General features: G+C 37.4%; 1 protein-coding gene across 1 annotated transcript; it reads right to left on the bottom strand.

Annotated features, from left to right (window-relative positions):
- Positions 1-647: 647 nt before the first annotated feature.
- On the bottom strand, positions 648-13,295 carry LOC131944879 (calmodulin-4). Its single transcript, XM_059305756.1, has 4 exons — positions 13,216-13,295; positions 4,337-4,499; positions 2,067-2,155; positions 648-1,826 (listed from the first exon to the last, which is right to left on the bottom strand). The coding sequence occupies exons 2-4, from the start codon at positions 4,472-4,474 to the stop codon at positions 1,634-1,636; spliced, it is 420 nt and encodes a 139-aa protein (XP_059161739.1). The 5' UTR covers positions 4,475-4,499; positions 13,216-13,295; the 3' UTR covers positions 648-1,633.
- Positions 13,296-15,564: the final 2,269 nt, after the last annotated feature.

Below are 15,564 nucleotides of genomic sequence, written 5' to 3'. Positions count from 1 at the left end.
CAGACATTTGTCCTGTAAAAGACAGACAAATGACATTGGTACTGTCATAGATATACCTATGACATTTGTGCTGATACATCTTGACCCATGACATTTGTCCTCTAACAGACTGACCCCTGACCTTTGCACTGTAACAGATTGACCCCCTAAGATGACACCTGTAACGACCGACTTAGCCCGCCATCACTGGCTGTCCCTAGTGTGATCCTGTAAGCCGGTATTGCTCTAAACCCCCAGGAGAACATTGTTTTCACAGGGGAGACAACACCACTAAGTGGATGTAATCAATCAAAACTAAGTTGTCCTTCCTTGTCGCCATCACAAGAAAAGATGGGCCAGTATGGAAGGTGAATGTGAATTGTTTCGAATCTTTCGCCTTTTGATATTTGCTTTACATTGTTTAAAACTATTCTATGTTCGACACATCATTGTCAGTGTCATCGTTATGAGAGACTCAAATCTTGATATTTATTCTACACACAATACATTCTTGACAGTTATTGAAAGCACAATACATTATTGATATTTATTTTACACACCATACATTCTTGACAGTTATTCTATATAAAATAAATTCTTGATAGGTACAACTAGCTGTGTACACAAACACACACACACACACACACACAAATATCAACAATATTTTGGTGAAAAATCCAAATTTTATTTTTTTAAGAATGAAGTTCTTAAAATAATGTAGACATCATCTAAAGGTAATAAGATCATGGGAAATCGAACAAAGCGTTTCCAAGTTTAATTTTCATTCATCTTAATTTTAACTTTTACAATTTCAGAAAAATTTGTTTCTAGTATGTTTAATTTCTTTTAATGAATAATTATGAATTTAAAGTTTTAAAAATAAATGATGTGTATGATCGTATCCATTAAGAACACAGAGAAAGCTGGTGTGAATGAGTTGCCTTGATTGTTCTGTGTATGAGGTGTTTTAGCTACCATGTTGTGTACATTAACTTAGCATGCGGGTGACCAACGATTTTGATGTCAAAGTGTCGTCGCATTGGTTGGTTTCTCAGCCCCATTTTGTTTCATAAAGAAAACATCGGTACGTTGATACGACTAAAGTTCAAGCGAAAGAGAAAGTACTTGATAAAAAGTCAAATCTATACTTAGATATATTATTTTTAACTGTAGTTAAAGAAAGAGGATTTAATATAAACAAGCAATCATCTTATTAGTTTTATTGAGATCTTTTAAAAAAATATTCGTAGGAAATGTTAATCCATTGTAATATATCGAATTGTACATTTATTTTAGACTATCTAAAAAAATATTCTAACAGGATTTGACTGTTCACTTTTAACTTTCTCAATCAGCCATACACGCAAATTTATCATAAGAAGTTTGACTTAGGATTAATCTTTCTACAAACAACTATTTCTTTCATAATATAATTCATAGATCCGTATTTTATATTTCTTTTTGTTTTTCATTGATGAAATATTTTTAAACACTGTCTTTAAAAATTTTACTGGAATTTTTATTAAAAAAAACTTTGATAGACAAAAAGATTAGAAATGTTAGAAGTCAAATGACGAAGAATTTATTTTAGTATAAAAGGATTAGCTGCACGTCAAACGTGAGTTAGCACCAAGAGCAGACTACCAGGGCAGGATCACGTGCAGATGTTGATGAACTCCTCCTGAGAAATCTTCCCCGCCGCGTTGACCTTCTGGAGGAGCGAGTCGTTCTCCTCTGGGCAGAACTCCTGCTGATCAGCGGCCAGCAGCTCGTCCAGTTCCTCCGTGCTGAGGTATCCTGGCTCGTGTTTGGAGTATTTGTTGAACAGTGCGGTCAGTGTCACGACCCTACATGGAGGAGAACGCCCATTCATTAAATTTATATGATTAGAATTCAATTTTTTTAAACTTGATTTTTTTATACTAATAAGACAAAAAGACACAGTAAGTAAATAATTATTAAAATTCTGGCGTGGAGAAGTTGTTACCAAAAGATAAAATGTAAGAGGCAAGTTGAAACACTAATGTCATTGTGCTGGCTGTGTTTATTAAGTAATTTTGGCCTTGACCTTGGACGATGGTACTCACCTATCTTGGACTTTCTGCATCCCGGCCTTGAACTCTTCCAAGGTTATCCTCTTGTCCCCGTCAGTGCCATCAAAGAATGTGAACACTTGCTGAGGAGGGCATGAACAATATGTTGGTGTGGACATGAACAATATGTTGGTGTGGACATGAACAATATGTTGGTGTGGACACGAACAATATGTTGGTGTGGGTTGTGTGGACATGAACAATATGTTGGTGTGGTCATGAACAATATGTTGGTGTGGACATGAACAATATGTTGGTGTGAACATGAACAATATGTTGGTGTGGACATGAACAATATGTTGGTGTGGACATGAACAATATGTTGGTGTGGACATGAACAATATGTTGGTGTGGGTTGTGTGGACATGAACAATATGTTGGTGTGGACATGAACAATATGTTGGTGTGGACATGAACAATATGTTGGTGTGGACATGAACAATATGTTGGTGTGGACATGAACAATATGTTGGTGTGGACATGAACAATATGTTGATGTGGACATGAACAATATGTTGGTGTGGACATGAACAATATGTTGGTGTGGACATGAACAATATGTTGGTGTGGACATGAACAATATGTTGGTGTGGGTTGTGTGGACATGAACAATATGTTGGTGTGGACATGAACAATATGTTGGTGTGGACATGAACAATATGTTGGTGTGGACATGAACAATATGTTGGTGTGGACATGAACAATATGTTGGTGTGGATAAGAACAATATGTTGGTGTGGACATGAACAATATGTTGGTGTGGACATGAACAATATGTTGGTGTGGGTTGTGTGGACATGAACAATATGTTGGTGTGGACATGAACAATATGTTGGTGTGGACATGAACAATATGTTGGTGTGGACATGAACAATATGTTGGTGTGGACATGAACAATATGTTGGTGTGGATATGAACAATATGTTGGTGTGGACATGAACAATATGTTGATGTGGACATGAACAATATGTTGGTGTGGACATGAACAATATGTTGGTGTGGGTTGTGTGGACATGAACAATATGTTGGTGTGGACATGAACAATATGTTGGTGTGGACATGAACAATATGTTGGTGTGGACATGAACAATATGTTGGTGTGGACATGAACAATATGTTGGTGTGGACATGAACAATATGTTGGTGTGGACATGAACAATATATTGGTGTGGACATGAACAATATGTTGGTGTGGGTTGTGTGGACATGAACAATATGTTGGTGTGGGTTGTGTGGACATGAACAATATGTTGGTGTGGACATGAACAATATGTTGGTGTGAACATGAACAATATGTTGGTGTGGACATGAACAATATGTTGGTGTGGACATGAACAATATGTTGGTGTGGGTTGTGTGGACATGAACAATATGTTGGTGTGGACATGAACAATATGTTGGTGTGGACATGAACAATATGTTGGTGTGGACATGAACAATATGTTGGTGTGAACATGAACAATATGTTGGTGTGAACATGAACAATATGTTGGTGTGGACATGAACAATATGTTGGTGTGGACATGAACAATATGTTGGTGTGGACATGAACAATATGTTGGTGTGAACATGAACAATATGTTGGTGTGGACATGAACAATATGTTGGTGTGGACATGAACAATATGTTGGTGTGGTCATGAACAATATGTTGGTGTGGGTTGTGTGGACATGAACAATATGTTGGTGTGGTCATGAACAATATGTTGGTGTGGACATGAACAATATGTTGGTGTGGACATGAACAATATGTTGGTGTGAACATGAACAATATGTTGGTGTGAACATGAACAATATGTTGGTGTGGACATGAACAATATGTTGGTGTGAACATGAACAATAAATTGGTGTGGGTTGTGTTGACATGAAAAGTATGTTGGGTAAAGTGACTATATATGGAGAGAGAGATTGTGTGTGAGCGTGCGAGAGTGTGAGTGAGTATCTCAGTTTATGTAAGTGCGTTTGAGAGAGTGAGTATGTGTATTGTCAGAGAGCGGCTGTGTAAGCGCGAATATATGAACACGTGTATGTGTGAATATGTTAGAAAGGAATGCTGTACAGATCCTTATGTGGGTAGTTACAATGAATGTTTTATTATTAGCTTAACATTTTCGCATTTTCAATTGCAGCTCAATACAAAAGCTAATGTATGCCGTTTTAATTAACATGACAAAAAAAACCGTTATGCACAATTTAAAAAAAAAGAACTTGCATACATAATAACTGGCTGGCCGTGTTGCCTAGCGACCAGTTGTTTATACCCACCTGGAGTTGGTCGTCTGTTATTGTGCTGTCTCCTTCCTCCAATAAACTCTTGAGCTCGTGAATATCCAGCGTCCCGTTGCTGTCTTTGTCGTACTTTAAGAACATCTCCTCCCATTGGCTGACTGATTTAGAGGCCATTGTCTTCTTACAAGAATTTTTTAAACTGAAATGTATAACAATATACAACAATTTAATGTAATGTAACACAATATTCAACAATTTAATTCAATTTAAAGCAATACACAACAATTTATTGTAATGTAATACAATATACAACAATTTAATGCAATTTAAAACAATATACAACAATTTAATGTAATGTAATACAATATACAACAATTTAATGTAATGTAATACAATATACAACAATTTAACGTCAACTTGACCTAAACTGTCTAGAAAACTGTCAATGTATAGGTATAAGGGCAAACCCTTATGGCGTCCCTGAGTCAACCCAGCCCTGATAAATACCTGATTCAAGTTAGGGCTGACCATACCATCCCATCCAATGGCAAGAACAAACAAACGGGTGAACTCGTCTAACCCCATGGACCACAAGGTCCGAAAATTTTACTTTTTCATATGCTATCAACATAAGATACCACACTTTACTTTTTCATATGCTATCAACATTAGGTACCACACTTTACTTTTTCATGTAATATCAAAATTAGGTACCACACTTTACTTTTTCATGTACTATCAACATTAGTTACCACACTTTACTTTTTCATGTACTATCAACATTAGATGCCACACTATTCAGTTTCGGACGTTAGCAATAGGGAATGGCTGCTAGCCACAACTCTAATTTCAAACCTAAGTTGAATGTGCTTCAGCTAAAATTAATGGATAATTAGTGTTATATTCTGAAGCATAAGGCTTCATATACACGAATTAACATCATAGATTGACTAAATCCCACGAGGGAGACTGTAAAAAGGGACATTAAAAGATTTTTAATGGTTAAAAATTAAGGGTGTCACTCCTTCACCATTTAGCAAATCGTATTTATCAACAGGCGCTGCACAATGTTATGAATCTTTAAGGCCATACATGTCAAGATCACCACGTAAAGAGCTTTAGCTTAACATCTGACCCCGTTCATATGCCATAACTCAATACATATTGCCCTCTGTCCATACATTCGTATTTTATTGATGAATCAACGGACGCCTGGGGGAATACAGCAGCTAAAAACTGCAATCACGCTAATACACATTCATAAACATGTGTCATGAACACAAAGGGAAATTACATCGCCATGTGTTTTTTTTTCTCTATAAGACCGAGTGGGGTCACAGCAGGTTAGTCAATAGCTCCCAGTCGGCCATTGTACTGGAGGCTAAACACTACACAAGTTTTAGAATTTCTATAAGAGGTAAACTTAAACTTGCACAAAACACTGCACAAGTTTTAGAATTTTAAAAATGGTAAACTTAAACTTGCACCAAACACTGCACAAGTTTTAGAATTTTAAAAATGGTAAACTTAAACTTGCACAAAACACTGCACAAGTTTTAGAATTTTAAAAATGGTAAACTTAAACTTGCACAAAACACTGCACAAGTTTTAGAATTTTAAAAATGGTAAACTCAAACTTGCACCAAACACTGCACAAGTTTTAGAATTTTAAAAATGGTAAACTTAAACTTGCACAAAACACTGCACAAGTTTTAGAATTTTAAAAATGGTAAACTTAAACTTGCACAAAACACTGCACAAGTTTTAGAATTTCTATGGGTAGCAAACTTAACATGTACAAAACACTGTTTTAGAATTTCTATTAGTTATTTCTATTTTTTTTTTGTTTGTTTGTTTTTAAATGCTGCTGTTATGTTCCTGCGTAGGTGTATCGTCGCTTAAAATCGAATTATTAGATTTTAATATTTTAAAATGTCGAAACCAGTTCTTTAAAAGCACTTTGTAACAAGAAAGAATAGTTTTTATTTTAAGGATGTTTCAGCTATATTTCACCCTATATCTCTACATAACACAATCATCTTTCATTCTTCACATAACACCACCCACCCCTCTATCTTCACATAACATTGCCCACTCCTCTATCTTCACATAACACCACCCCACCCCTCTATCCCCTCCTCACATTACCCACCCCCACACTAAAGTCACAATGGTCCACCACCACCATTAATTGAAAAGCACATCGCCAACTCCTCCCCCCACCCCGCAACAATTTACCCCCCCCCCCATCATATTGTCAAACCCCACAATCATTTGACGCCCCGACACGTCGCCCAACTCCACAACCATTTACCCTCCCCTACCTCTCCCAACACATTGCACACCCCTACAACTTTATACCCTCTCCTCCCAAACATATCGCCGAACTCAGCACGTCTTTACTCCTCCAAACACCTCTTTACGAAAATCTCAACCACACTCCAACAGGCGTGTGCTCCCTTATACATGCTCCCCTCAGCTCTAACCCTAATCCTCTAACCCTAATCCTCTAACCCTAATCATCTAATCTTAATCCTCTAACCCTAATCCTCTAACCCTAATCCTCTAACCCTAATCCTCTAACCCTAATCCTTTAACCCTAATCCTCTAACCCTAATCCTCTAACCCTAATTCTCTAACCCTAATCCTCTAACCCTAATCCTCTAACCCTAATCCTCTAATCCTAACACCACCCTTTCACAGAAAACCATCAGTGTAGCTGTGCATCATCACGAAAAAGTTCCGATAACCTATTAAAGCTCATAGACATGAACGCAAAAATATGAGACAAATAAGCAAAAAGGTCATGTGATTAATGTTCACGTGACTTTGTATGGTGGATGCTCGTTAATGAGTATAGTTTGTTAAAAATAGCTTAAACATATGTTGCTAATGAGCGCGATGACGTCATTCTATGAGTTGGCTGGTCGCTTGTGATAATTATCCTTTTGTGTGAGGAAATCATCAAACAAAATAAATATAAATTCTACTCCATCCTCGACTTCAAACTTGTGTTGCTTTGATTTCTGTCAAATGCAAATCGTTTCTAACACAGTTTAATATTCAGCTACTAACGTCAAAAAAGCACATAACAAGTATAGCTGTGTTTTTGTTGTTTTAAGACTTTTTATGTATACGTACTAGGTGTTATTTTGTTGTTGTTTTTTTAAATTCAACTGGTAGGACTGAGGTACCCAATTCAGTTGAGTTGGCTCAGGCACGTCCGATATTGAGAAAAAATGTAACGATTTCAAATTGAATTTACCGTTTCATGTAAGCAAACACTATACTACTCAATCAATCCAAAGCTAACACAAAACTATATATATATATATATATATATATATATATATATATATATATATATATATATATATATATATATATATATAACCCATCAACACGTTATATAAAAAGAAAGACTTGCTTCCCTTGACAAAACACCGAAGTGTTCAAGACGCCCATCTTGCTACTAATTGATTCCGGAAAGACTAAGCCATACAGATCGAAGCTTGGAGAAACAAGAATTTTTTTTTCTTTCCATGTTGAAGAAATTAGGACCATTATCCTGTGGGGCGGTAGACTTGATAGTGCTGGACAAGTTTGTATGACGGATGTGTTTGTATGATGGATGTGTTTGCGTGATGGATGTTTTTGTGTGATGCATGTGTTTGTGTGATGGTTGTGTGATGGATGTGTTTGTATGATAGATGTTTTTGTGTGATTGCTATGTGATGGGTGTGTGTTTGACATGTGTGTGTGTTGGACACGTTTGCGTAATGGGTGTGTATGTACAGTTAAGAATTAGGTGTTTAGGTTTATTTCCCTTGATATGAAATTTACTTTATAAATGACAAGGTCTTTTTACTCTAACATAAAATTTACTTAGGCTTAATCTTTTTACTTTGATATAAACTTTACTTTAGAAATGAGTAGGTCTTTTCACCTGATATAAACTTTACTTTAGAAATGACTAGGTCTTTTTACCTTGACTTAACTTTAGAAATGAAAAAACATTTAATCAGCTCACGAGAATTGTCGGGTATAGATTTCACGTGCGACACGTGCATGTTATAGTTCACGTGGACAAACAGAAAGACGGAGGGGGGGGGGAGGGGCTGGCGTAGTTCATTCATTACTCACTCGGCAGAGTTTGAGAGAGATTAATTTTGTAACAGGTTTTTCATTTAATGTATTCTTTTTTTTTTAAAGAAAAAAATACTTATTTTAATTTGAGAGAAAAAGTAAGTTGCAGGCAAGAAAATATATAGGCTACATTCCTAAAGGTCTAATCCTATAGTCCTTTTCCTACCCGTGTGGGTTTACTAACGTTCATCGACTTATCTGAAAATTAAAAAGTAACTCGGCAAAGTTAAGATAAACACAACCAACAGCGATTAACTTTTCCAGATTTTGTTAAGAAGGATGAAATACATGGATGTATCAAATACATGTTTTTCGAGGCATCTTTTGTGTGGGTATTTCATCCCACCCACCGCTTCACCAGCGACTACCTCACCCCCCCCCCCCTCCACTCACCATCCTCCTGTATCCGGTGGGTGAGAGTGAGAGGTTGATAATGTGAATGTCACACGTAAAAAGTAGAGAACATGTTATTAAAGAATATGTTAGAAGTTATCAGAACAATACTAGTCTTCAAGATCCCAAACATCAACAACAAACAAAGTACAAACTCACACACCAGCACATAACAACCCACACACGAGAATAGATGAGCACCTAACAACCCACACACCAGCACCTAACAACCCACACACAAGCACCTAACAAACCACACACAAACACTAAACAACCCACACACCATCACCTGACAACCCACACACCAGCATCTAACAACCCACACACCAGCACCTAACAACCCACACACCAGCACCTGACAAACCACACACCAGCACCTAACAACCCACACACCAGCACCTGACAACCCACACACCAGCACCTGACAACCCACACACCAGCACCTAACAAACCCACACACCAGCACCTGACAACCACACACCAGCACCTAACAACCCACACACCAGCACCTAACAAACCCACACACCAGCACCTAACAACCCACACACTAGCACCTAACAACCCACACACCAGCACCTAACAAACCACACACAAGCACCTGACAACCCACACACAAACACCAAACTTCAACCAGAATGTTTTAGAGAAAATGTAATCAATTACTTTTTTAACACGCCACTCAACACCATATGTAACATTTGGAATTCTATCCCGTTCTTTTTGGCTATGTGGATACTGGGGTAGGGGGAGGGGGAGGGGGGAAATACAAGGAATGGTAAAATAAATTGGACGTCCACCAGTTTGTTAAACGTGCCGAAGTGAATTAAGTAAAAAAGAAATCGATGAAATTTAACAAAGTGGAAAATTTATTTTACGCATGCATACGACCACACGCAAATCTCTGAAGAATAAACTTAATCAGCATTCACAAAACTGGGATGGAATATTTTCTGCTGAAATTAATTTCGTTAGACAATTATTTTCCCCGATGATTTGAGTTTGTAATTTGTCGTGCAACCAATCAACGTCGTTGAGGTTGTTTTTATTTTTTGACTCGAAGATCACGCGAGAAACCTGATCACGTGATACCGGAGAAGTCGTAGGCTGAGGCCAGTCATGGAGGCTATTTTTAGAACAGACAACAGCATCATCTTCATAAAATGTTGGACTGGAAATGATTCTGTGGTTTAAATATAGATAATGGTCTAGCTAAAAATAACGTAATCCACGTCATTAAAGCTTGTTTGTGTTTATTTTGGTACAGTATGTGTGTATAAATAGTTGCTTTATTGGGTGGTTCTATTTTCGTTTGTATAGGAGCTAATATCGTATCGTATTTTGTGATATGTGGTCGTCCATAAATGACGTAGGGTGAGTGGGGTCCGTAATTTTGTGACGGTGTGTGATGAGGGGAGGGGGGATTTCAGATGGTGTGACGTCACACTTTTGCATTATAAAACAGAAATGTTTGAAAACGAATTTTAGACGTTATTTCCCGTTTTAGAAAACTTTTTTAATAAATTGTAATAGGAATTGATCAAAATACTCTATGTTGACAGAGTTCAGACAAGATTTCGGAAAAATATCGTATTTTAAGAAATATTCAACTGCTATTTTGAGGGAGCTGTAAACTGAGATGTGACGTCATTTTAGGGGGGGGGGGGGGTCTGACTTTTTGTGACAATGTGTGACGGATATGAGAGGGTGGGGAGGTAAAAATCGTCCCAAAAAGCGTGACGTCATTTAAGGATAACCTCTATGTTTTTGTACACAAATTGGTATTAAGTTTTGTGATTTTGTATGGGACATATGTGGTGCAATAAAACGGGGTATTATGTTGTAAAGGTGTTGTGTTGTGTATGTATGTTCTTCCACTTCCACTATATGTTCATTTCCTAGTGCGTTCTTTAATGGTGTTCATAGGATGAAATATGTCCGTACATATAGTGCTATAAATGTGTTCTACGAGTGCTTTTTTATGTTAAAATGATGAGTATACGTGCTTGTATATTTTTTGTGCTGTATGTGTCTGCTAAATGTACTCGAATATGTTATATCGTAATGGTATGTTATATGTGTTTGTATATATCTACTGTATTATTATGCTTTTATTTTTGTCTGCGTATCTTATGTATATAATGTATATGCTCTGTTGTAATTATATGCAATATGTTGTTGTATTGTATGTGCTTGCATATTCAGCTATAACGATATGCTATATTTTCCTGTATGTTCTATTAATGTGGTGTGTTGCAAGTCGTGGGTATGTGCAGATCTACATCTATGTAATACATTTATATTGACCCCCCCCACACACACACACATATCCCCCTTTATTAGATACGCTCTAAGCCCCCTCACCCTCTTCAAGCTGTGTCCCCACATACAAGAGGATTGGATGGTAGAGCTGCCCGTATTTCACTTCAGACTAATCGACAGGCTGTCCCACTATGTGCACATTTTATTACTGCCTTAGGTACAATAATATCTAAACACATTTTATTACTGCCTTAGGTACAATAATATCTAAACACATTTTATTACTACCTTAGGTACAATAATATCTAAACACATTTTATTACTGCCTTAGGTACAATAATATCTAAACACATTTTATTACTGCCTTAGGTACAATAATATCTAAACACATTTTATTACTGCCTTAGGTACAATAATATCTAAACACATTTTATTACTGCCTTAGGTACAATCAGGGCGTAGCGAGGGGGGGGGGGTCGCACCGGGTGACACCATTTAGGGGGGTGACACCAAGGCAAAAAAAATAGCAAAATATATAGAGAAAAACTTGAGGGGGGTGCAAATCGAAAATTTGAGGGGGGGTGCAAATCAAAAACTTGAGGGGGGGTGCAAATCGAAAATTTGAAAGTTTGTCCCCGGGAAGGGTCGCTACGCCTCTGGGGGGTGACACCATTAAGTGCCGCACCGGGTGACACCCGACCTCGCTACGCCACTTTGTACAATCATATCTAAACACATTATATTACTGCCCTCGACCCAAAGAGATTTAAACACATTTTATTACTGCCTTAAACTCACTGAAGTTCTTGCAGGTTAAAGAAAACGACACCAAATCTTTAAGTGACTTTAAGTGGTAACAGTTTGTGCAGCTAATCTCAATATTAAAAGTTTCTAGATCTAGAGTTTAGCGACAGATTCTATTCAGACACCAAAGTATGGAATGTGGGAGCGTATTTTCTATCTTATACGTCGATAGTAACGAAAAAGCTTTGTAGTCTCAAAACATTCTATAGCACAAAACATTTACAAAATGTATTGGGATTCTTAAATAAAACAATATTTCTGAAAAGCATGATTGAGTCTACAGTTAAAACTTGTTGGTGTATCGCTTTTCGGGAAAATTGCGCACACTTGAAGCTATATGCTGGACCAGAGGCGTAGCGAGGGCGGGGCGGGGGGTGCGAACCGCAACGGGTGACACCCGACCTAGCGACGCCTCTATGCTGGACAATCAAGTCTATCCAAAACACGTGACATTATATTTGTCTTGAGCTCTACTAGATGGCCCATTAATCTGATGAGGTCAGAGGACGCTGTGCCAAGCAAACAATTTTCGCATGTGTTGAACTAAGCACAACATTTCTGTAAATGATAAGCACACCATAAGGTGCATTTACTAATCACACAATGTTTGCACGTGCCAAACACACCATTTTTGTCTGTGCTAAGCACATGATTTGTGCGATGCTCAGCACACAATCTTTTCATGTGTTGAGCTAAGCACACAATCTTTGTCTGACAACACAATTTGTGCATGTGCTGTGAACGACGATTTTACGAAGGATTTCTTTCAAACATTTACCCCAGGGGAGGGGGTGGCACTTGAAATTTCCGTGACAGTTGGGAGAGGGGGTCGTAAAATTGTTTAAGTATTTATATATATATATATATATATATATATATATATATATATATATATATATATATATATATATATATAGCAGGGGGTGGGCGGTGGTGGCCGTGCTCCCCCCCCCCTCCCCAATAGGGATGCCTAAAAGAAACATTACAAAACGGATGACCGTCTCCAATCAAATACCAGACGCCAACACCCCATCGAGTATCCCATCTCGAGTAGTTTGGTAATCAGTCATTGATCTCAACAATTGATCACGTGATATGTGGGAGTCTGGGGATGTCAACCAGAGACACGACAACACTAGGTGGGGCGTCAGACATGAAATTGTGGAGACCAACTAAAGGACTAACTTTTATGTACTCAATTTTATGAATCAACATTCTAATATACACATTATCTAATAGTTTTATTAATTATTTTAAGTTAAAATATAATAAAAAAATATTTTTTTTAAATAAAACTTCTCAAACCAACTTACCCACACAGTAAATGCTGATGAAACGTCGCTCACAACAAAACCGATCTCACACAGTGCCGCAGGAAACCCCCGATTCTATTTATACCTTGCCCCGCTCTCGCGCGCGCTCATAAATATTTAAAACCTAACGCGGGCTCAATTTGAATGAGAGAAAAAAAAATTGTCAACAAATGGAAGAATCTCTTACAGTTGTATTGATCAGCTTATAGGAAGCTTCGATGTATTTTTACCATCAGGTCCGTGGTTATTGATCTTCGTGTTGTTGGCGGCACAGGGGCGGGGTGGTGGTTTATTCATGGGTTGGGGGGGGGATGGGTGGGAGATGGCCCGTGACGGGGTATCGGTAGAGGTGAAAACAATAAAAGAGCTTCCGTCTAAAGACACACCGATACATGGCCGGTACTTAGCATGCATGATTAATTAGAGGAGGTCGTGTTGGGCTTTTGAGTCTTTATTGTCTGTGTTTATATTAGTATTCAGTTTGCCTCGAAGAAGTGTGAAAGAATGCGTGTCAATATTAGGGTTAAATTCTTTTTTTCAATTTTTTTTAGAGAGGTATTGGGGTGGGGGGGTGTCTATGAGGGTTAAATTTAACTCCGTTAGTCACCGTTTTGATTGTCTAATTTAAATGTAAAACAAATTGATAAACCACTATACGAAATGTGACCCATGGATAACTGCCAATTTGGCCTGTTGGTTAGTCGGTTAATGCGACAATGATTAACTTCGTCTGAGTTGGGTTTTTTTTATTGGGACGTCCAACAGATTGGCAATCACATAAAAACACTCAACATTATATATACCCAACATATAACACACATCAAATCACAACACACAACATCAACACACATCAACAGATACAACTATGCACAACATACAACATGCATGAACATAGATCAGACAAAAACACAAAAACACAATAATACATAACAACACGTAACAACACATAATAATTCACAAAACACAAAAAAACAATTGAATATAAAACATAAAACCTTCAACCACTTAACACTTAACACAGCACACAGCTACATCGCTTCATGCTACAAACAAAACATAGAAAACACAACAACACAGTTTAATTGATGACACAACAATATACAATACACAAAAACGCTCAACACACGAAAGTGCTACAGAAAACACAAACAACGTAACACAACACACCGTTTTACACGGCAACATACGACACACGACAATACATAACAACCTGCAACAAGACACATCAATATATAACACATATTACAAATCACGATACACAACAACACTATAATACACAACAACACTATAATACACAACAACACTATAATACACAACAACACTATAATACACAACAACACTATAATACACAACAACACTATAATACACAACAACACTATAATACACAACAACACTATGATACACAACAACACTATAATACACAACCACACGCAACAATTACAATACAAATAACACACCAGCACACTTCGATACACAATAGAATACACACACATCTTAGAAGACACAAGACCACACTACACGACACGAAAACATAACACAAAAGTTACAACAAACTCAGTAAGCCATAACGCAGAACAATACAGTTGTATAAAGATACATCTAGACATACACAAATATTAATGTATGCTCTTTAACTATTGTGTACATCAATGGTCTTGTAATCTATAATTGAGTATTGTAACTCTTGGATTCTGTAGCCAGAGATCAGGTCTAGGTTTTTTAGAGATCAATTAGGTACCTCTCAAGTCTGGTGATCAATAAGGCAGGTGAAGTAGACTTATGTTGATGTGAAATTTGCGTACAGAAGGAGAGTGGGATCACGTCTATGTCCACCAGTCTTTACTTTCCCTAAGGTCAGTCAGGTAACCATCAGGTAACCATCAGGTAACCATCAGGTAACCATCAGGTAACCATCAGGTAACCATCAGGTAACCATCAGGTAACCATCAGGTAACCATCAGGTAACCATCAGGTAACCATCAGGTAACCATCAGGTAACCATAAGAGTCCTGGGGACTCAGGGACTTCATGCGGACTCGAGTCCTGGCCGGACCCGATCTTGATACCTCTGGGTTAGCAGTCTTGCGCTCTACCGACCACGCCTCCTCATACAATTTCTGTAGTATATAATTTCTGCTAGTATATTTATAATCGTAAAAGATCGAACAAAAGTACGGATGTTATCATAATATGATAATACAGATAAACAGATGGTTATCTGTTTATCCGAATTATCCGTTGCAGGAATGCTAGTCGTAAGACTTCTTGTTGACATATATCTGGCCGACATTTTTATGTTAGAAAGATTTTATATCGCTGTTATAACATATTATAGGAGAATAAGTAAAT

Source organism: Physella acuta, unplaced genomic scaffold (genome assembly GCF_028476545.2).
Source record: "Physella acuta isolate Inbredline_101_S28 unplaced genomic scaffold, ASM2847654v3 ptg000511l, whole genome shotgun sequence".
In the NCBI taxonomy this organism is placed as follows: domain Eukaryota; kingdom Metazoa; phylum Mollusca; class Gastropoda; family Physidae; genus Physella; species Physella acuta.
This window is presented reverse-complemented; position numbering and strand designations above follow the sequence as displayed.